At 37.6% G+C, this 22,538-nt stretch overlaps 1 protein-coding gene across 14 annotated transcripts in view; it reads right to left on the reverse strand.

Moving 5' to 3' along the window:
• Positions 1 to 22,538, reverse strand: part of UBR2 (ubiquitin protein ligase E3 component n-recognin 2) — a 116,099-nt gene that overhangs the window by 87,878 nt on the left and 5,683 nt on the right. For 13 of the 14 annotated variants that reach the window (XR_004920289.2, XM_078055312.1, XM_036101638.2 and 10 more), the window contains exon 2: positions 19,331 to 19,590. Coding sequence is in view for 12 of the 14 variants with exons in the window: in XM_078055312.1 (XP_077911438.1) it covers positions 19,331 to 19,590 (260 nt within the window). In the remaining 2 variants the exon portion in view is untranslated. Of the gene's footprint in view, positions 1 to 19,330; positions 19,591 to 22,538 lie in introns of those variants that run through there. The other variant, XM_036101649.2, reaches the window with a different exon arrangement.

Here is a 22,538-nt window from a genome sequence, read left to right on the forward strand (position 1 = left end):
TAAGACATGACATCATCAAAAGGAATGCAGTAAGTGTGTTTCTCAATTTTCATTTTGAATTTTATGTATCTGCATTCTTCTTATTCAGTCTTGCAAGGAAATTGGCTTAACAATTCCAAAGAGTTAGTATATCTCAACTTTTTACTTTTATTTTCTGACCTTTTCTCTTTTTCCTTTGCGTGTGCTCAATTGTTCTCATCTACTGAGCTGAATGTTTACCCTATTTATTTTTATTTTTTCTTTGAAATATTTTCACTCATAGAAAAGGTGCAAAAATAGTAGAGTTCCTTTATACCCTAACCAAATTTTTCCTCATGTTAACAATAATACAAGGAAATTAATACTGGTACAATATTATTAACTACAGCCCTTAATCAGAAGTAATCAGTTTTCCCACTATGGTCCCTTTTTCTCTTTCAGGATACAATACAATATCCCACATTGTACTAGATGGCATGGCTCCTTAGTCTCCTCCAAATTCTAACAGTTCCTCAGTCTTTTCTCAATTTTTGTGACCATACCCTTTTGAAGAGTACTGGTTAGTTATTTTGTAGAGGTCCCACAATTTGGGTTTGTTTGACGTGTTCATGATTAGATTAAGTTATGCATTTTTGGCAAGGATACTACAGAAGTGATGTTGCCGGAAGTGATGCTCTGTTCGTCTCAGTACACTGTAACAGGGGGCACATGATGCTGATTTGATATGCTGTAGTACTGGTGGCATTAACTTTGCTTACTTGGTTAAGATGGTGTCTGCCAGATTCCTTCACTGTTAAGTTGCTACTGTACCTTTTATAATTAAATGTATTCGGGGAGATACTTTGAGACTATGCAAATATCCTCCTATAAATATCCTTTCTTAAACTTTCATCCACTACTTTTAGCACCTTACCAATGGATCTTGTCTACAGTTACTGCTATGTTCTTTGCCTAATGGTAACTTTCTATCCTGCATTCCTGTCTTAATTGGAATTTTTCAGTATGCGAAAACTACTGAAAACATCCCTTCTCTCCCATTTATTTATTCATCCAAATACTTATATATCAGTGCAGACTCATGAATATTTTATTCCATGGGTTATAGTTTAATCCAATCATTATTTTATCATTCAAACTGTTTCAACTGTGGCCATCAGGAGCTCTTTCTGGTTGGCTCCTGTGCCCTTTCAACATGTCCCCTCCTTTTCTTGGGGGGAGGGAGCAACACAAGATGTTCCAAACTTAATTTGTATTTTCTCTGTCCCAGCCCTGGAATCAATCATTTCATCATGGAGCTCTGATTCCTTTTACTGGACACTGGTATTTAGAAACCAGTATCTGGGTACTACATGTGCTCACTGCTACAGGAGTTCCATTGTTTCTAGGCCCTTTCAGCAGACAAAACCAGGAAATGTATGTATGTATAGCTATTTTTTGACATTTTATTTTTTTTCATTATGATAAGTATACTCTTCAATCTCCACCTCCTATTTCCCCCATCTCCCACCAACCTCCCTTCTGGTAACCATCAGTTCGTTCTCTATAGTTAGAGTCTGTTTCTTAGCTTGTCTCTCTCTTTTCTCTGCTTGTTTCCTTTGTTTCTTAAATTTCACATATGAGTATGATCATATGGTATTTGTCTTTGACTTATTTCGCTTAGCATTATTCTCTCTAGCTTTATCCACATTGTTGCAAATAGCAAGATTTCTTTTTTTCTAATGGATGAATAATATTCCATTGTATAATATATACCACATCTTCTTTACCCATTCATCTATCGATGGACACTTAGGCTGCTTCCATAGTTTGGCTATTGTGAATAATGCTGTAATAAACACAGGGGTGCATGTATCCTCTGAATTAGTGGTTTTGTATTTTGGGGGTAAATACCCAGTAGTATGATTACTGGACCATTGGGTAGTTCTTTTTTTTGTTTTTGAGGAAGCTCCATACTGTTTTCCATAGTGGCTGCACCAGTTTGCATTCCTACCAACAGTCCATGAGGGTTGCTTTTATTCACATCCTTGTCAATACTTGATTGCTTATTTTGATTTTAGCCATTCTGACAGGTGTGAGGTGGTACTACACTGCAGTTTTGATTTGTAATTCCCTGATGAATGATGTTGAGCATCTTTTCATGTGTCTGCTGGCCATCTATATGTCTTCTTTGGAGAAATGTCTATTCATGTCTTCTGCCCATTTTTAAACTGGATTGTTTTTTGGATATTGAGTTGTATGAGTTCTTTATATATTCTGGATACTAACCCTTTATCAGATATGTCATTTGCAAATAGCTTCTCCCATTCAGTAGGTTTCCTTTTAGTTTTGTTGATTGTTTCCTTCACTGTGCGTAAGTTTTATTTTGAGGAAATCCCAATAGTTTATTTTTGCTTTCATTTCTCCTGCCTCAGGAGACATAACTAGAAAAATACTGCTATGGCTAATGTCAGAGAGATTACTGTCTATGCTCTTTTCAAGGATTTTTATGGTTTCAGGTCTCACATTTAGGTGTTTAATCCATTTTCAATTTATTTTTGTGTATGATGAAAGAAAGTGGTCTAGTTTCATTCTTTTACATGTGGCTATCCAGTTTTTCCAACACCATTTGAAGAGACTGTTTTTTCCCATTGTGTATCCATTCCTTCTTTGTTGAAGATTGACCATACACTTTAGGTTTATTTCTGGGTTTTCTATTCTGTTCCATTGATCTGTGCGCCTATTTTTATGCTAGTACCATACTGTTTTAATTACTACCACTTTGGGGCGCCTGGGTGGCTCAGTCAGTTAAGTGTCCAACTCTTGATTTTGGCTCAGGTCGTGATCTCACTCAGGGTCCTGGATCGAGCCCTGCACTGGGTTCCATGCTCAGCGGGGAGTCTGCTTGAGGATTTCTCTCCCTCTGCTCATGCATGCACACACACTTCTCTCTCTCATAAATAAATCAATCTTAAAAAAAAATTACTACCACTGTTTTTTTAAAAAAAGATTTTATTTATTTATTAGAGAGAAAGAACACACGAGCAAGGGGGGAGGGGCAGAGGAAGAGGGAGAAGCAGACTCCCCGCTGAGCAGGGAGCCTGATGCGGGACTCGAACCCAGGACCCTGTGATCATGACCTGAGCCAAAGGCAGATGCTTAACAGATTGAGCCACCCAGGTGCCCTACCACTTTGTAATATAACTTGAAATCTGGAATTCTGATACTTTTATTTTTGTTTTTCTTTTTCAAGACTGCTTTGGCTCTTCAAGGTCTTTTGTGGTTCCATACAGATTTTAGGATTGTTCTAGTTCTGTGAAAAATGCTGCTGGTATTTTGATAGGGACTGCATTAAGACTATGGATTGCTTTGGATAGTATAGACATTTTAATAATACTTCTTCCGACCCATGAACATTCCATGGAATGTCTTTCCATTTCCTTGCATTGTCTTGAATTTCTTTCCATCAGTGTTTTATAGTTTTCAGAGTACAGATGTTTTACCTCTTTGGTTAGGTTTATTCCTAGATATTTTATTGTTTTTGGTGCAATTATAAATGGGATTGCTTTCTTAATTGACTTTCTGCTGCTTCATTATTAGTGTATAGTAGTGCAACAGATTTCTGTTCATTGATTTTGTAAACTGTGACTTTACTGAATTTATTAGTTCTAGTAGCTTTTTGGTGGAGTCTTTAGGGTTTTCTATATAGTATCATGTCACCTGCAAACAGTGAGAGTTTTACTTCTTCCTTACCAATTTGGATGCCTTTTATTTATGTTCTCTAATTGCTGTGGCTAGGACTTCCAGTACTATGTTGCGTAAAAGTGGCGAGAGTGGACATCCTTGTCTTGTTCCTGACCTTAGGGGAAAAGCTCTCAGTTTTTCACCATTAAGTATAATGTTGGCTGTGCGTTTTTCGTATAAGGCCTTTATTATGCTGAGATATGTTCCCTCTAGGCCTACTTTGCAGAGGGTTTTTATCATGAATGGATGTTGTACTTTGTCAAATGCTTTTTCTGCATCTACAGAAATGATTATATGGTTTTTATCCTTCCTCTTACTGATGTGACGTATCATGTAGATTGTTTTGTGAATATCGAACCATCCTTGCATCCTAGGAATAAATCCCACTTGATCATGGTGTACGATTTTTTAAAATGTATTGTTGGATTCGGTTTGCTGATATTTTGTTGTGGATTTTTGCATCTATATTCATGAGAGATACTGGCCTGAAGTTCTCTTTTTTTGTGGTGTCTTTATCGGGTTTTGATATACTGGCCTCTCTTGTATTTTTTGGAATAGTTTGAGAAGAATAGGCATTAACTCTTCCCTAAATGTGTTACAGAATTCACCTGTGAAGCTGTCTGGTCCTGGACTCTTGTTTATTGGGAATTTTTAAATTACTGATTCAATTTCATTGCTGGTAATTGGCCTGTTCAAATTTTCTTTCTTCCTGTTTTAGTTTTGGTAGGTTGTATGTTTCTAGGAATTTATCCATTCCTTCTAAGTTGTCCAATTTATTGGCATATAGGTTTTCATAATATTCTGTAACAACTGTTTGTATTTCTGTGGTGTTGGTTATTATTTATTTCACTAGTGATTTTGTTCACTTGGGTTTTCCCTCTCTTTTTTTAAATGAGTCTTGCTACAGGTTTATCAATTTTGTTGATCTTTTCAAAGAACCACGCCCTGGTTTCATCGATCTGTTCTTTTTTTTTTTTTTTTTTAAGTTTCTGTATCATTTATTTCTGCTCTACTCTTTATTATTTCCTTCCTTTTGCTGGGTTTGGGTTTTGTTTTTTTTCTAACTCCTTTAGGTATAAGGTTAGGTTGTTCGAGATTTTTCTTGCTTCTTAAGGTAGTCCTATATTGCTATAACCTTCCCTCTTAGAATCACTTTGTACATCCCAAAGATTTTGGACTGTTGTGTTTTTGTTTTCATTTGTTTCCACCACATAGCTTATTTTTAACCTTTCTTTTTTCTTGGCAAATATTTTTAAAGTATGTATTTCCTACTAAATACTCCTTTAGCTATGTCCCCAAAATTTCAACACATAATGTTTTTATCATTCAGTTCTATTTCTAAATTTCCTTAGTGATTTCAGTGATATTCTTTTACTTAATGTTGGCAATGTTAGTTTCCAAACATAAAATTTATTTAACCTACCCTTTTGTTGTTTCTAATTTTATTAAACAGAGTGGGAGAACAATCTGTATGGCTCTGAGCCTCGAGAATTAACTAAAGTTTCCTTTAATGTCAAATATACAGATCGCTTTTCAAAAATTGAGATGTAATTCACATATAAAATTCATCTTTTTAAAAATGTCCATCTTAGGGGCACCTGGCTGGCTCAGTCAGTAGAGCATGTGACATTTGATCTCAGGATCATGAGTTCAAGCCCCATGTTGGGTGTAGGCTTTATGTTAAAAACAAAAACAAATGCAATGGCTTATTAATTTTTAAAAAAGTGTCCAACTTGGTAGTCTGTAGTATTACAAAGTTGTAGAAACATACCAACCAGAATGTTTGGAGAAATGTCTGTTCAGATCCTTTGCCCATTTTTTAAATTTGGTTGTCTTTTTGTGTCCCTTAGTTTTCTTTTTTTTTTTTTTAAGATTTTATTTATTTGACAGAGAGAGACACAGAGAGAGAGGGAACACAAGCAGGGGGGGTGGGAGAGGGAGAAGCAGGCTTTCTGATGAGCAGGGAGCCTGATGTGGGGCTCAATCCCAGGACCCTGGGATCATGACCTGAGCCAAAGGCAGATGCTTAACGACTGAGCCACTCAGGCAGCCCTGTGTCCCTTAGTTTTCAACGATAAATTCTTTTTGTCAGATAAGAAAACTGCTATTCCAGCTTTCTACTGTATCATACTTTTGGCTGGTGTTTTTTTTCTCCACTGTTTCTATTCCTATTTTTAGTGACTTTCAGTTTTACTTTGCCTCTCATAGACAGCATTTCTGGATTTCTAAAAATCAACCTGAGAGCCACTGTCTTTACATAATTATAAAGAAAAGTAAAGCCAGACCCTTCTTCTCTAAGAGCCCATCATTTAACAGAAAAGACAAATGTGTGCAGTTACAGGACCAGTTGTTAATTGCCATAGTCAAGGTATGTTGGTTTGGTGAAAGCACACACAGATCCCTGAGATTTTAGAGCTTTAGCAAAAGCAGTCATCTCCAAACTCTCTTGAATCATACATTCTTATTAAAATGTTTACAACATGCACTATGTAAATACATTCGTATTACACACATATATTCATAGTAATTTTACATATATTTTAAAGTTATATTTACGCACTACTACTATGTAGTACTAATTAGTCCCTCAATTATACTACTGTGTAACTGGAGTCCCAGGAGTGGAAAATATGAGGCAGAAAGTATATCTGAAAAAGTAATAACCTAAACTTCCCAAATTTGGTTAAGGACATCAACTTATGATCCAAGAAACTCAAGGAACCCCATAAGGATAAAAACAAGGAACATATAGCTAGGCATATCATAACAGTCACACTGCTAAAATCCAACAATAAAGTGAAAATCTTGAAGGCAGCTAGAGAAAACCAGCAAACTTGATACAGAGTAACATAGATATCCCAATAAAAGCGGACATGATCAGAAACAACACAGGTCAGAAGACAAGGTAGCAAGATCTTTAAAATGCTGAAAAGGAAAAAAAAAAAGTATCAACCCAGAATTCTATATTCAGGAGAATACCCCTAAAAAATGAGTGCAGACTTCGTTTCCAGTGAGCATGTAATAAGTTTGGAGGTTGCCACACTGACCTAATAAGTAAAAAGCTAAACAAACTGAAAAACCAACAACTCTTCTTGGATTTACAAAAGAAGTAAGGTCACAGGACAAACTGCTACCCTTGAAATTACAGAGACCAATAAAGGAATACAGAGAAACACAATTTCTGAGAGCAGAAACCCACAAACACAGTCCTCTACAGGAACCAGTCCTGAGGAAGGGAAACCTGAACTGTACCTGACAAACTGCTGGAGGCTCAGTGTGAACGTTTGAGAGATTAAAACTCCAGTCACTGGGAACCAGAGGGGGGCCCAGTCATCGGGCCCTAACATTTTGGTGAGTTTTATCTCCTGGAATTCTACTAGGTTCTCACAGTGAACATCAGAGAAAAATCCACTCCTGTCACCAGCAGGTAGGAAAAGAAGGAACCAGGCTGAAATATGCAAGGGCATTCTGTTCTTAAAAAGTCTGCCCTCATGGGGCGCCTGGGTGGCTCAGTCGTTAAGCGTCTGCCTTCGGCTCAGGTCATGATCTCAGGGTCTTGGGATCGAGCCCTGTATCGGGCTCCCTGCTCAGCGAGAAGCCTGCTTCTCCCTCTCCCACTCCCCCTGCTTGTGTTCCCTCTCTCGCTATGTCTCTCTCTGTCAAATAAATTAACATCTTTAAAAAAAAAAAAAAGAAAAAAAAGTCTGCCCTCAGAAGAAACTATAATCAGAGCCTACCTGCTAAGGTTTTATCAGAGTCTAATATCCACTTCCAGCTCACTCTAGCCATCTTGTCCCACATAAAGACAGGTGGGGGAGGCGGGTGGCGGCAATGAAAAGCACATGAGAAGTTCAGAGTCCAGAGGTACAGGCTCACTAGAAGACTGAGATCTAATCATAGGACTATAGAATGCTTCCCCTCCCCCACACCTTACTACCACATCACTAAAGGCCTATGGAATTCCTTTTACCTGGTATATCATATGCCTGGCTATCAAAAAAAAAGCATAAGACTAACTAAAAGGCAAAAAATTCAGTTTGAAGAGACAGAGCAAGCATCAAAATCAGGTTATGTCAGAAATGTTGGATTTATCAGATGTGAAATTTAAAACAACTGTAACTAACATATTAGGGGCTCTGATGGATATAGACAGCACGCAAGAACAGAAGGGCAATGTAAGCAGAGATGGAAATCTTAAGAAGGAACCAAAAAGAAGTGCTAGAGATCAAAACATAGTAACAGAATGAAGAATGCCTTTGATGGGCTTATTAGTAGACTGGACATAGCTGATCAAAGAATCCTTGAGTTTGAGGATATCTCAACAATCTGAAAAGCAAACAAAAAAAGACTGAAAGAAAAACAGAACAAAATATCCACAAAATGTGAGACAACTACAAAAGATATAATGTATGTTTAACAGGAATACCAAAGAGAAAAAGAAGAAAGAAAAAGGAGGGATGCCTGGGTGGCTCAGTCGTTCACCTCACTTCATTTCATCATGCAGGCATTTTATCATCTCACATCATCACAAAAAGGGTGAATACGTACAATAAAATGTTTTGAGAGAGAGACCATATTCACATAACTTTTATTACAGTATATTGTTATCATTGTTCTGTTTTGTTATTAGTTATTGCTGTTAATCTCTTACTGTGCCTAATTTATAAATTAAACTTTATCATAGGTATGTACATATAGGAAAAAACACAGTATACATAGGGTTTGGGACTACGCATGGTTTCAGGCATCCACTGGGGGTCTTGGAACATATCCCATGTGGATAAAAGAGGGCTACTATAAATTAGGGTGTTCTAAAATAGACCCACACTTATATGGTCAAATGGTTTTTGATAAGGTACCAAAGCAATTCAATAGGGAAAGGAACAAATGGTGCTGGGACAACTGGATATTCACATATAAATAAGTAAAGCTCAACCCTTACCTCAAACCATATAAAAAAAAGTTCAAAACAGATCATAAACCCAGACGTAAAATCTAACTTATCAAAGTTTATAGAAGAAAACATACAGACTATCTTTGCTACCTGGGAGAAGGCAGACATTTCTTAAATCATCAGAAAAGAAAAAAACTGGTAAAATGACATCACAATTAAAATCTTCTGTCATTAAGACACCATATAGGCAAGCCACAGACTGTGAGAAAATATTCACAAAACATGTCTAACAAAGGACTTGTACCCAGAATATCTGAAGAACTCCAACACTCAATAATAAAAGACAAACAATCCAATAAAAAATAGACAAAAGACTGGAACAAAAACTTCAGAAGTTAGATGAATGAGCAATGAGTACATGTAAAATTCCATCAACATCATTTGTCATTAGGGGTAATTAAAAACATATGAGATACCACTACAAAGAATGGCTAAAATTAAAAAAACCAACAACATCAAATGGTGGTGTAGATATGGAGCAAACAGAATTTTCATACATTACTGGTGGGAACAAAAAACCATTTTGGAGAAAGTTTTGGCAGTTTCTTAAGTTCAACATACACCTGCCCTTTGATTCAGCAATTCCACTCCTAAGGATTATCCATGAAAAATTAAACAGAAGTCCAGAAAAAGACTTGTTTACAAATGGTAATAGTAACTAATGTATCAGGTAAGAATGTTCACTGTATTAGATTATTGTCCAGGAAGGCCTATTTTAATGGTATCTTAATATTCCTAAAAATCCTGAAGATTTTTAATAGTTCAAGATTTATGTTATTTGGCATATTAAACACATAGAAGTATGTTTAAGTACAGAAAAACACCTAGTACCTTAGTATGCTGCATTTAAAATAATGTTGGCATAAACTGATATGATTTAGGGGCACCTGGGTGGCTCAGCTGGGTAAGTGGCTTCAGCTCAGGTCGTGATCTCAATGTCCTGGGATGGAGCCCTGTGTTGGGCTCCACGCTCAGCCTATTTATCCCTCTTGCTCTCCCTCTGCACACCCCTCCTCGTGCTTGCTCTCTCTCTCTCAAATGGATAAAGAAATAAAAATAAAAATAAAAACTGATATGGTTTATGAAAGAAAATTACCATTTTCTTTCCTTTAAATTTTCACTAAAAAAAATAGAATTGTTTAAAAAAAAAAAAGAAAAGGTGGGCGCTTGGGTGGCTCAGTAGGTTAACTGCCTTCCGCTCAGGTCATGATCCCAGGGTCCTGGGATCCAGTACTGCACTGAGCTCCCTGCTCAGTGGGGAGTCTGCTTCTCCCTCTGCCCCTCCCCCTGCTCAGGCTTGCTCTCTTTTTCTCTCTTGCAAAACTGAATTAAAAAAAATCTTAAAAAAAAAAAGCATAAAAAACAAAAAGACATACAAACTTTACTCATGATAGCGTCAAACCGGAAACAACCCAAACGTTCATCAACAGGACAATGGATTATGGGCAATTATAAGTACATTCATACAATGGACTACTACTCAGCAATTTAAGTGGAACCAATTTCCAATAATCATAACAACATGGATAAATCTGATAGATATTATGTAAGTAAAGGAAGCCAGGCACAAAAGAATGATTTCATTTTTATGAAGTTCCAGAACAGGCAAAAATAAAAATAATCTAAGGTGAAATTATCAGAACAGTGGTTACCTAGGGGCTGGAGCTACTCAGAGGGAAATTTCTAGTCAGATGGAAATGTTCATATCTTAAAGGGATGTGAGTTACATGAGGTTAACTGTTGTCAAAAATGTACAATTAAGATTTGTGCCTTCTGAAATATGTAAATTTTCCCTTAAAAAAAAAAACAACCCTCAATTGGGCATCAAAAGGAAAATTTTAGATATAAATCTGAGTTTCCTTACCTGTAAGAATCAGCTCATAGTAATATAGTTATAGTTCTACTACTTCCTAACATCTAGACAAAGACATACATATAAAGTTGATATTATACCCCATGCACGCCTATGTTCAATCCTGCAACAAACTGGCAAAGAGTAATTAAACATGATCACAGATCTTTAAAACAAGAATACAAGACTCATTTTAGACAACTACAGGAACCCAAACTATCTAGGAGACATCAACTGCCCACTCCCTGTCATTTTCCCAGGGCAAAGAGAGCAGTGCAGAAAAGGGAATTTCCAATATATTGAAGCTCACAGTGACAACACACAGCATTGAAATTCTACTTCAAGGTATTTACCTTGAAAAATACTGAGACGTGTGTAAAAAGAGATGTGTACAAATATGTACAGGGTGTTCTTTGCAGCATAGTTTATTATGGGGAAAAAACCCTAGAAGTTCCCCATTTCTAATTTCATTAACAGAGCGATGAAATAAACTATGGCCTGAACTTACTATGGAAACACAGCAGTTAAAAGAATGATGATTTATATATACTGACAGAGAAAGATCTCTAAGACAAATTGTTAAATGGAAAAACTCACAACTGCAATATACACAGGGTAATTTCACTCATGTAGCACATCATAATTAGAGGTAACCGATATTTTTAAAACTAACACAGCATTGATTTCAATCTCTGGACTATTCAGGGCAAAAAGAAACAGTCTTGAAATAGAACTCAGCTAAAAAGAGATCAAGTTTTCAAGTTTTTTTTTAAAGCCAAGAAACTAAACAAACTCTTCTTACTGGAAATAAGAGGTTCTTTCTTCCACATTAGAGCTTTATATTTCCACACAGAACAGAAATAAAATTATGTCTATCCCTCTGCTTGAAATATTACTCATGGCTCAGTAACTCATCCGAAGACTCAGTGTTTGGTTTAAAAATTCTTACCTATATAAATATAATTCCCCAAGTGCTGTATTTATACATTACCTCATTTTTCCTAACTGCTCTGTGAGGAAGGAAAAATAACCCCAAAACCCTAAAAAATCATTGAAGAGACTTCTAATGTTCATCCACAGAGTTTGCATCTCTTCTAGACACAGGAGAATTATACCTCCCCAACCTGTTTTGTAGTTGGACAGAGGCCTTCCGATTAGTTCTGGCTAAAGGGATGTGGGCACGGTTGCTAATTCTGAGCTAGTGCAATATATTTGCTGGGCAAGACTCTCCAGCTCTGCTCTTCCCTTGCTGTGCTGAACACTAAAAAACATTATGTTAAGTTTATGAAGATGTAATATGGTGTTAAGTAACTAACCAGGCAGAACCCTCCACTCGTTGCCCTCACCCATCCGAACGGGTCACACAGTTGAGTAATAAATATATTTTAGGTAGTTCCAAGTCTTCAAGACTGTAGGGTTGTTTGTTATTTTTAGCATAACCTCATCTATCATGACTAACAGAATCAAAGTTAAGAAAAAAAGTTAAACCTGAGCAAAACCATTTAATAGTTTATAATAAAGCATCATAAAGCATTATCTGGAAACATATGCTAAGAATATTCCTTATAGCAGCATAACTCCCCAACCATAACTTCTGGTTATCTGTAACATTCATGCAATAAGTTTTTAAATTATTAGTTTAAAAAAAATGTTGTCAGGGTGCCTGGCTGGCTCAGCTGGAAGAGCATGTGACTTGATCTTGGGTTCATGAGTTTGAGCTACACCTACATTGGATATAGAGATTACTTAAATAAAACTTTAATAAAAAAAAGTTCTCAATTTAACTATACAAGGAAATCAATGGAATTAAACCTAACTTCTTTACATCTAACAGAAGTGTTAAACTCAAATTAAAATTTATACCACACTAAAGTATGATTTCATATTCTACTAATATTTTATTTTTCTTAATGGTTATGAAATAGTAAATAGTTATGATCAAAATCAATACTAAGATTATTGTCCCTAATAACAACCATCTCTATTTAGAAAGGAGTAACAGGTATTAAATTTGACTACACTTTTCCTAATAGATAACTAAGTATACACAAATATCATAAATATTAGCCTACTGCCTGAAAACAGATAGCTTTTTCTGATCACCGAGGCTTTAGCAAGATAATTTGTGACCTATAAAGTTTAGAAACTATGAACAAACAACTCTACAGAAAAACTAACCTAATTCCCTTCACAAATCCCTTTCCTAAGGGATTTCCTAAAAGACTCCTGAATATCATTTTTTCTAGTTCAAGAAAACCTCTATCCTACAGACATGAATCACTTTTATCCTTGAAGGATCTAGTTTAGAAACTCCCCTAGAATTTCAATAACCATATTTCATCTTTCCAAATGACAGGCTCCATGTCATTTTACCAGGAATACATGAGACCTGGGAATAACAGGAGACATTCATCCCCAAGACCCCAGCATGGACATTTACTAAGAGTTTACCATGTGCTAAAAATCGTGGAAAGCAATACACAATCGATCTCATTTACTTTCTCAAGAACTGTGTAACTGAAGAATCTGGCTGGCTTTTGTCCCAGGGTTCCTGCGAGAGAACTCTAAATCCTTATAATTTCCTGTGTGATAGGAGTATCTTTGTTATTTATGCTGCCCCCTCCATGTGATAGTTTATGCTAATGAATGAGGCAGAGTGGGGATTGGCCATACTAGAAAGACAAACCATGTAACTGGAAGGTTGGGGCTTTCAGCCACATATTAGCCTTACCTCTGGGAAGGGAAGTGGAGCTAGATATTAAGTCCGTGGGCAATGATTCCATTAGTCATGCCTACATAATGAAACCCCAATAAAAACTCTGGACACCAAAGCCTGGATGAGAGTCCCTAGTTGCCAACTCTGTGTGTGTATTGTCACGCATTAATGTGCCAGGAAGATAATGTGTCCCTGAGGACAACAGGAGCTTTGCATTTGGAAATCTTCCTATGTATCTCTCTGGCTGATTCTGATTTATATCCTTTTGCTGTGATAAAACTTTAATCATAAGTACAACATTTTCCTCAGTTCTGGGAGTTGTTCTAATGAATTACGTAAAGTCTACGGAGATAGTTGAAATTTGCAGCCAGCTGATTAGAATTGAAGGTGCCTCTGAGAATCGCTAAACCTGAAGCTGTATCTTGGACAGTCTTGAAGGACAGTATCTTTAACCTGGACTGTGGCCAACTTCAGATAACAGCAAAGTTTAGAAATATCTGTTAAGAGTGTAGTCCAAACCTAGGACCTACCAGACCTTTTACAGATTAAATCTTTCTCTCCCACCCCAGGGAGAGAGAAAGTCTGTTCTTTCATGTGAGATTCTCACCAGACACCGCTTTCTTTCCTCTATAGCTCAGGTAATTGGCCAATCTGCCTCCTCTTTCTGGCTGCCACACACTGTCCTGTTCTTCCTGGTTTCTTCTCCCTGCAAGGCTGGCTAGAAGACAGATTTTCCAAACTTTCCCAACATCTCTGTTGCAGTTTCTGTTGTTTGCCTCCCACCCTGCCTCTCTTCCTCAAACTAGCACATCATCTCTTTCTCTCTCTTTTTTTAAAGATTTTATTTGTCAGAGAGAGAGAGAGCTCAAGCAGGGGGAGACGCAGGCAGAGGGAGAAGCAGGTTCCCTGCCAAGCAGGGAGGCCAAAGCGGGACTCGATCCCAGGACTCTGGGATCATGACCCAAGCTGAAGGCAGACGCTTAACTGACTGAGCCATCCAGGTGCCCCCATCTCTTTTTCATTTTATAGGTTTTTACTACTGGTCACTAAAAGAGAAATAAATGTATGCATCCTTTGACCCAGAAATTTTACTTACAGACATGTATCCTGTGGATCTACTTCTACATGTGCACAAAGACATACAAAGATATTCAGTGCAGTATTGTTTATAATACTAGAAACCACCTAAATGTCTATTAATAGAAAGCTAGTAAGTAAAGGACAGAATATCCTACAATAGAATAATCAGCCATTAAAAACATAAGACAAAGTCAGCGCACGTACTCTCTCTCTAATGTTATGTGACAATTTTAAGGATAAATTTTCATATAAGCAAGGTGAAAACAGCTTAAATGATATGCTAGGATGTACTGAATAAAATACAAATGCTTGCAAATGCATAGGATATCTGGAAGAATACACAAGAAACTACTAATGGTGGTCACTTCTGGATAAAGAAACAGGGAAATTAAGGGGTGGAGAAGGAAGGTTATTTTTCATGGCATACACTTTTGTACCTTTTGAAAGATATAACCAAATACATGTTTTGCCTGTTAAGTTTTTAATTTCTAAAAAGCAGTAGCTGAGGCTGTTCTTTGTGTTCTCTGTCCTTAATATACCCTCATGACTCTCTTTAGATGATGTCAACAAGGTAATTTTCTCCTCATAACATGAGGCATTCCCTTTACCCACTGTGCCTTCCTTTCCATTGATTACACACAACCGCTTAATACACAGTTAGAATATCCAGAGCAGAATATCCTAGATTAACCTAAACCCCCGGACTATAGTGAAATGAATTTATATCTCAGAGAAACTCCAGGCTGACATACCCAAGTTCAAACTTGACCACATGTAATACAGAAAAAAATCTACCAAGATCATCTCTGACTCGTTTCACCCACAAATCCTTTATGCACAACTAACCTTCCAATACAGCTTTTCAGTGCACCATTTTCTTTTTTTTTTTTTAAGATTTTATTTATTTATTTGATAGAGAGCGAGCGAGCGAGCACAAGCAGGGGGAGTGGCAGGCAGAGGGAGAAGCAGGCTCCCCGCAGAGCAGGGGGGGCCCGACATGGGACTCGATCCCAGGACCTTGGGATCATGACCCGAGCCGAAGGCAAACACTTAACCAACTGAACCACCCAGGCGCCCTCAGTGCACCATTTTCATTAAGGGAATATATTCCTCCTCCTGTCATCCCACTCCACTTCTCCAAACTCCCAAAAGCCTATTCCACAGTCACTTTTGAAGACTGTGGAACATCTTCCAAAGTAGCTGGCTTACAATAAATATGATATTGCCAGCAGACAGGTATGGAAATGGGCAAAAAATAGGAATACTCAAGCAATTTAACTAAAGTAGGAATAGCAAAATATCTTTAAAACTGTCTTCTGTACTTTGAACAATGTAACAGACATTTCCTCAACAAATATTTGCTGAGCACCTATTATGTATGAGGCTATTTTAAGTGCCAAACATCTGCAATGGGGAAAGAGTAGCTTATAGACAGTCTAACTGGGGATAATGAGGGAGATAAGGATTCAGGCCAAGTTCACAATACTGTCACCAAAAGCTTTTTCGCCAGCCCAAATATTTTTATTTAATATTCTTTGCAGGTACTTTGTAGTACAGAAGTACTACAATGCAACTTGATTTTCTGCTTAGGAACCAAGTGTTAGTGTGTAGTTCCCAGATTTCTGAGTTTCAGGGACCAGTAGAATGACCACAAAAAGGACTGCTGATTTTTTTCTAAAAACATTAAAAAACAAAACTACCTAGTTCATTGTCTTCACTTCATATGCAAATATTTTAACAACAAAGAACATCTCTCAGAATTTAGGAATTAGACAGATTTAGTTGTAAGAAAAACAGAACATTTTTCCTATTTTTTCCTCTCCTTTTACTGAATATGAATGAAAAATTCATAAGAGACCAATCAATATATGAGAATCAAAGAAAGGTAAAATGAAAAGATAATGGACTTCAGAGTCTGAGAGCCCCGGTTTCAATTTTTATGAATGCAGGTAAGTCACTTAACCACTCTGAGCCTCAGTCTCCTCCGGGGTATTATCTCAGAATTTTGTAGATAGATTAAGCATGATTTCATATTAAGCACTTGGCATTAAATGTGGCGGCTAGAAGGTGCTCAACAAACATAAGCAACTTTCTTTGTTAAAATAAATATTGGGACTTCCACTTCTGGTTACAGCAGAGTAACTAGTACTCAACCAGCCTCCCACTCTACACAGCCATAAAACTAGATGAATACGTAAGACTCTCTCACCAAGGGGGTAAATTCCCACCTGTGGCACAGTGAGCTAGAATCTAAGCAGTGCAGGAAGGTCCCACTGAGCTGAGACTAGATCAAATTTGGGGGCAGGTAAAAGAGCTAGAAGCCTTGGGTCAGGGCACCAGAGCGGGAATGTATGAGGACGGGAGGGGCCAGGAAAGGACAGAAGTCTATGTGGAGGTCACCTACGGATGAGTTCTTGGTTGAGGGTTGGGCTGCACACACAGAGGGTGACACTCTTCAGAGAATGGCTGCTATGGAATCAAGAGTGCCACAAAGATACCTCAAGTCCAGCAAACAGCGCTAGAGGACTCTGGACTTCTTGTCAAGGCAGACAACCAGCTGATTCAACACAAAGGCCGTGACCACGTGTCTTAAAGACTTCTTTTAGATCTGCCCTAACGAGAGATGGGAGAAAGCTACCATGACCCAGCATAGGGTGTGCAGCCCAAATGGGATAAGGCAGTGGCAGCTGCAGCGAAGAATGGTTGTATATAAGTAAATCATCAAATAAATTTTTCCAGGATAATGAGAATCAAATTCATCAGAGAAGGAAGTTACAAATATGCAAAGGGAGAAAACAAGAGAGAAGCCTATGGCATTGGACTGAAACCGGAGAGATTACTGTAAATGCGTGATTTTCAATACTTCTTTCAATATGTATCTGTAGAAATATATAAATTACAGAACTACTAAGAGGGCCTGGGATTAGTGACATACCAATAGCAACAAGCACACCTAGTATCTTATTCCTTAACACTAATGTCTACTGAAAAGGAACCAGGCTCCTTAAAGAAATGACTGATTTCAGGTCTGGGGCAGGAGGAAGTCCAAGATGTGCCCTAAACATCTTGTGTTAGAACAAGAAAGTGTTCAAAGAATGATGGGGACATGAAAAGAACAAAGAAGACAGCTTGAAGGGCCTCAATTGGCCAAATCTAGAACTATTTGAACACAAGAATAATGGCCTTCCATGAATACATACTGAAATAAAAAAATGAATAAAATAAATGTTGGTAAGAAACAGGATGTTTAATAGCTTAGTGTACCCCCCCACAAAATACTTACTGTTTACAAAGGGTAAAAGAGTAACTTCACAGTAGAGAAGTCTTGTAGACATCCCCTTAATCAAGTGATCAAAATTAATATCACCAGTTATCAAACAAATCAAAATCACATGCTACTTGATAGTGTAAAATGAGAATAAGAACATGTGATTTATGTGATATTCCTGTGAAAGATGCAACCTGACTCCAATCATAAAGTGGGTCAGACAAACCCAAATGGACATTTAAAAAAATAACTGGCTTAGGGGTGCCTGGGTGGCTCAGTCCTTAAGCACCTGCCTTTGGCTCAGGTCAAGATCCCAGGGTCCTGGGATCGAGCCCCGCATCGGGCTCCCTGCTCGGCGGGAAGCCTGCTTCTCCCTCTCCCACTCCCCCTGCTTGTGTTCTGTCTCTCACTGTGTCTCTGTCAAATAAATAAATAAAATCTTTTAAAAATAATAATAATAATAACTGGCTTATTATAATCTTCAAAAGTATCAAGATCATGAAAGTAAAAAAAAAAAAAAAAACCAAACCAAACCAAAACAATAACAAAAAACCCTGAGAAACATTCCAGACTGAAGATTAAAAGATATGACACTCAGGGGCGCCTGGGTGGCTTGGTCGTTGGGCATCTGCCTTTGGCTTGGGTCATGATCACAGGGTCCTGGGATCAAGCCCTGCATCGGGCTCCCTGCTCCGTGGGAAGCCTGCTTCTCCCTCTCCCACTCCCCCTGCTTGTGTTCCCTCTCTCGCTGTGTCTCTCTCTGTCAAATAAATAAATAAAATCTTTATTAAAAAAAAAAGATGACATTCAAATACATGTGTTGGAAATCGACCTTTTTGCTACAAAAGACATTACTGAAACAAGTGGATCTCCGTTTCCTTGTCTGTACACTGTGACGTTAAATTAAATCTATTCCTTCAAACATCAATAGAGAACTCAAAAAAGTTTTTATAAAGACAAACAAAAAACTAAATCTAACAGTATTTCAAAATATAAGAAGATCTCCACTGGTATTCTAACCATGCTTATAAAGAAAGACTACCATAGACACCTATAGGCCTTAACCAAAACTGAACTTACTAAATTTAAGTCTTATAGGAAAAAGTGTTAAGGAAATGTTACATAATGCCTCTATAAATAGTACATCCACGCAATGGAATATTATCTAGCTATATCAGCTGATATGGACAGAAGTCAAGATTTTGTTAAACAGAGAAAGGAAAATTTAGCCCAGAATATGTAACACATACTCCCTTTTGTATGTATGTTTGCATGTACGTATAAGATAGCCATATATATGGGCTTGAATATGCATAAAAAATTTCTGGAAGGATACATAAGAAACTGTTGACAATGACTAGTTCTGTGAAATAGGAATAGATGGTTTTAAAGGAGACAGGGCACCTTCCTCTCCATCTTCTGTCCTTGTATAATCAATTCTCAACATTAAAAAAAAAAATCACTAACTAGAAAACTATCAAGAAAAGCAAAGAAGTAATTATTACAAGAGTCAGGGCAGCAGTTAAATACAGGGAAGGAAGAAAGCATTCTGTGGTTTTCTGGAATGCTGACGATGTTCTAGTTCTTGACCTGGAAAATAGTTACATGAATATTTGTTTCATGATTATTTAATAAACCATATATATTTGTTGTGTAGACTTTCTTAATATATATGTATTTCATAATTTTAAAACAAAAACATAAGGTTTCAGGAAAAAAAGTAAAAATGAGCCTTTTAGAAAGAAAATTACAATATTTTACCTGCAAGAGTATGTAGGCTCTCCTACTTTAAAAACACGACCACAAAGATGAGACGGTTTGTTTGCTTGTTCAAGTTTTGGAAATCCAAATGCAGGATCTTCACCACAAAGGTACCATTCCATTGGTCCCAACAAAACGTGCTGTGCCAGCATGTCCTCCTTCTGTGGAAAAGGGTTGGGACCCCTGCAGTAGATTTGGGGTACATAGTGGGCTAAATGCTGGTACACTTCTCTAGTGAGGTCAGTTGCTTGCAGCCATTTCTTTAAAAAAAAAAAAAGAAAAAGAAAAATTAGTTTTAAATAATGCCAAACTGCTAATTTGGATAAACCTACTATATATTCAATGATAAGAGAGTCATATAAATTATTTTGTTGACATCACTCATAACTGTATGTTTTCTTTCCAAAAAGGGTAAAATTCATTTAGAACTTTATTAAAATGCCAAGTATTAGGGCGCCTGGGCGGCTCAGTTGTTAAGCATCTGCCTTTGGCTCAGGTCATGATCCCAGGGTCCTGGGATTGAGCCCCGCATCGGGCTCCCTGCTCCGTGGGAAGCCTGCTTCTCCCTCTCCCACTCCCCCTGCTTGTGTTCCTGCTCTCGCTATCTCTCTCTCTGTCAAATAAATAAATAAAATCTTAAATAAAATAAAATAAAATGCCAAGTATTTCAGAATTCTACTTTACTTAAAGTGAAATGATCCCTCTCCTCAAAATTACTCTTGAAGCAACCTTCTGTAGGCAGTTATAAGAAAATGACCACAACAAATCATCATATAAGACACGAGCCATTATGCCCATCTGACTTCCTTTCTAACGCTTTGCTCAAATGATATACTGATTGTGATTTGGATTCTCATGTCAGTTTGCTGATAGGAAGAGCATGCAGTGAACATGAACAGCCTTACACTATACCTACTTACACTTCTCACTGATTAATAAATGATATACCAGTCTCTTATGAATAGAAGTCTACAAGAGACTTTGTTATTATCAATTATGCCTTCTTTCCCTGATCAACCTCTCTGTAAATCCTTTCCCCTTTGCTCTCCCTGCTCAAAAACAAAAGCCACTTTTCTGTCCCAAACTTTTATGTCCAACTACCTGTGATAATTAATCTCCTTTCAACTGAATTAGAGCTGAGGTTAATGAGATGACTTTTGGAAAGCCCCAAGGGATGGAGACCTGGTTGCCAAGGGAACAAACCATGTGATAAGAAGGTTGGAAATAACAACCTCCACTCCCAACCTCAGGGAGGGGAGAGGGGGTGGCAGTTAAGCTAATCATTAACAGCCAATGATTTATTCAATTATGCTTACATAATGAAGCTTCCATAAAAATTTCTATGTTGGGGTTCAAAGAGCTTCTGGAATGGTGAACAGAGAAGTCCTGGTGCACCAAGATACAGCATGGAAGCTCTGAAACCCTTCCCACATACCTTGCTCTATGCATCTCTTCCACCTGCTGTTCCTAAGTTGTATCATTTTACCATAAACCAGTAATCTAGTAAATAAACCATTTCCCTGAGTTCTGTGAGCCATTCTAGCAAATTACTGAACCCAAAGAGGGGGTCATGGGAACCCTTGATTTGTAGCCAAGTCAGACAGAAGTGCTAGGTAACCTGAGGACCCACTGCTTGTGATTGGCATCTTAAGTAGTGAGGGGGTCAGTGTCGTGGGACTGAGCCCTTAATCTGTGGGATCTGATGCTAACTCCAGGTGTATGGTGTCAGAATTGAACTGAATTGTAGGACACCCACTTGGTGTCTGTAGGGAATTAGAGAATTGCTTGGTATGGGGAAAAAACTCACACATTCGGTGGCCACAAGTATTGGTAAGTGTAGAGAGAAACAAGAAAGTTTCTCCTGATTCAAACACCAACTCAATAGGTCTAAAACTGAACTTATGATCTCCACTACCCCACCTCAAAAACCTATTTTCTCCACTTCCTTTCCCTATTTTAGATACAAGCATCTACCTAAGTATCTACACCAGAAAAACCTGAAAATCTTCCTTCTTCTTCAACCCAACATCCAATTGATCATGTCTTGTCTATTAGGCTTCCTAAATAATCTGTTGACACTATTTTTTTGTCTCCATCTCCACAGGCGCCATCCCCACTACTCTGGTCCCAAACCCCCACTCCCATCTTTCACCAAGATTAGTGCAAAAATGTCATCCCCGCTGGTCTTGCCCTTGTACAGTCCATTTTCCAACCTCACTACCAGAGTGATTCTTGCAAAACGCCAATCTGATCACGTCATTCAGCTTCCCCTTGTATTTAGGATCAAGTCAAGTCCCCAACATGGTCTATAAGGTCCTTTGCCTCTGTCATACTTTTTTCCTCCTCCTGACCTGTAGTGCTCCTCTCTCTGCTTTACAGGCTATTTTCTACTCATTCTTCAGAACTCCGTGTTTCACTTTCTCTAAGATGCCTGCTCAGCCCATTCCTCACTCCCATCACCTGTTCCCACTTCCCCTACGTCTAAAACAGAACCCAGCCCCAGTGGGCATTTAGTAAAATCTGTTAACTGAATGACTATAAATATGTTTATACTAGTTACTGTCATATAACATTGAAAGATGCTCCTTGTGGCTTTAATGAAAGCAGAGATAATAGATCCAGGCCTGCAGTCTCTAAAAACCAAACTAAATTAAGCCCTAGATAAGGCATCCTTCAAACCACCTCCTTTCTTTTCCCTTTTTCTTTCCTATGTCTTAAGTCTTTTCCCTGTATTGTCATTTATCCCTGTCAATTCGGTATGTTTATTTGTCCCCATACTGCTTTGTATTATTTTGGCTCTAAACCAGGGAAAATTTAAAATCAGAATACATGAAAGGATCACTTCTACAAAGATGCAGGTAACAGAACTGCTAACTCATAGGCCCAATGTTTACCTATGGATTACAACCAAAGTTCACATTACATCCTTGTTAGAAGAGTTTATGTTCTAGTAATGTCTAACACCGTAAAACAGTATAAGGTCTTTATTTTAACTCTTGTACAGTCTTCACCCACTTCCTTCCTTCTAAAAATAACTATATATAGAGAGAGATTTTAAATATTCCTGAGGTGATATATATTAACTTTCTAGTCAACCTCATATTTTCATGTGTACTAAAAATGTAAAAATTTTGTTTGTAAATTAAGGGTGTGAATTGAAGCTTTGCAGGGAACACACTGAAAAACTTTTCACCCCTGAAGAGAAACT

This window comes from Halichoerus grypus, chromosome 9, assembly GCF_964656455.1.
Source record: "Halichoerus grypus chromosome 9, mHalGry1.hap1.1, whole genome shotgun sequence".
NCBI lineage: Eukaryota > Metazoa > Chordata > Mammalia > Carnivora > Phocidae > Halichoerus > Halichoerus grypus.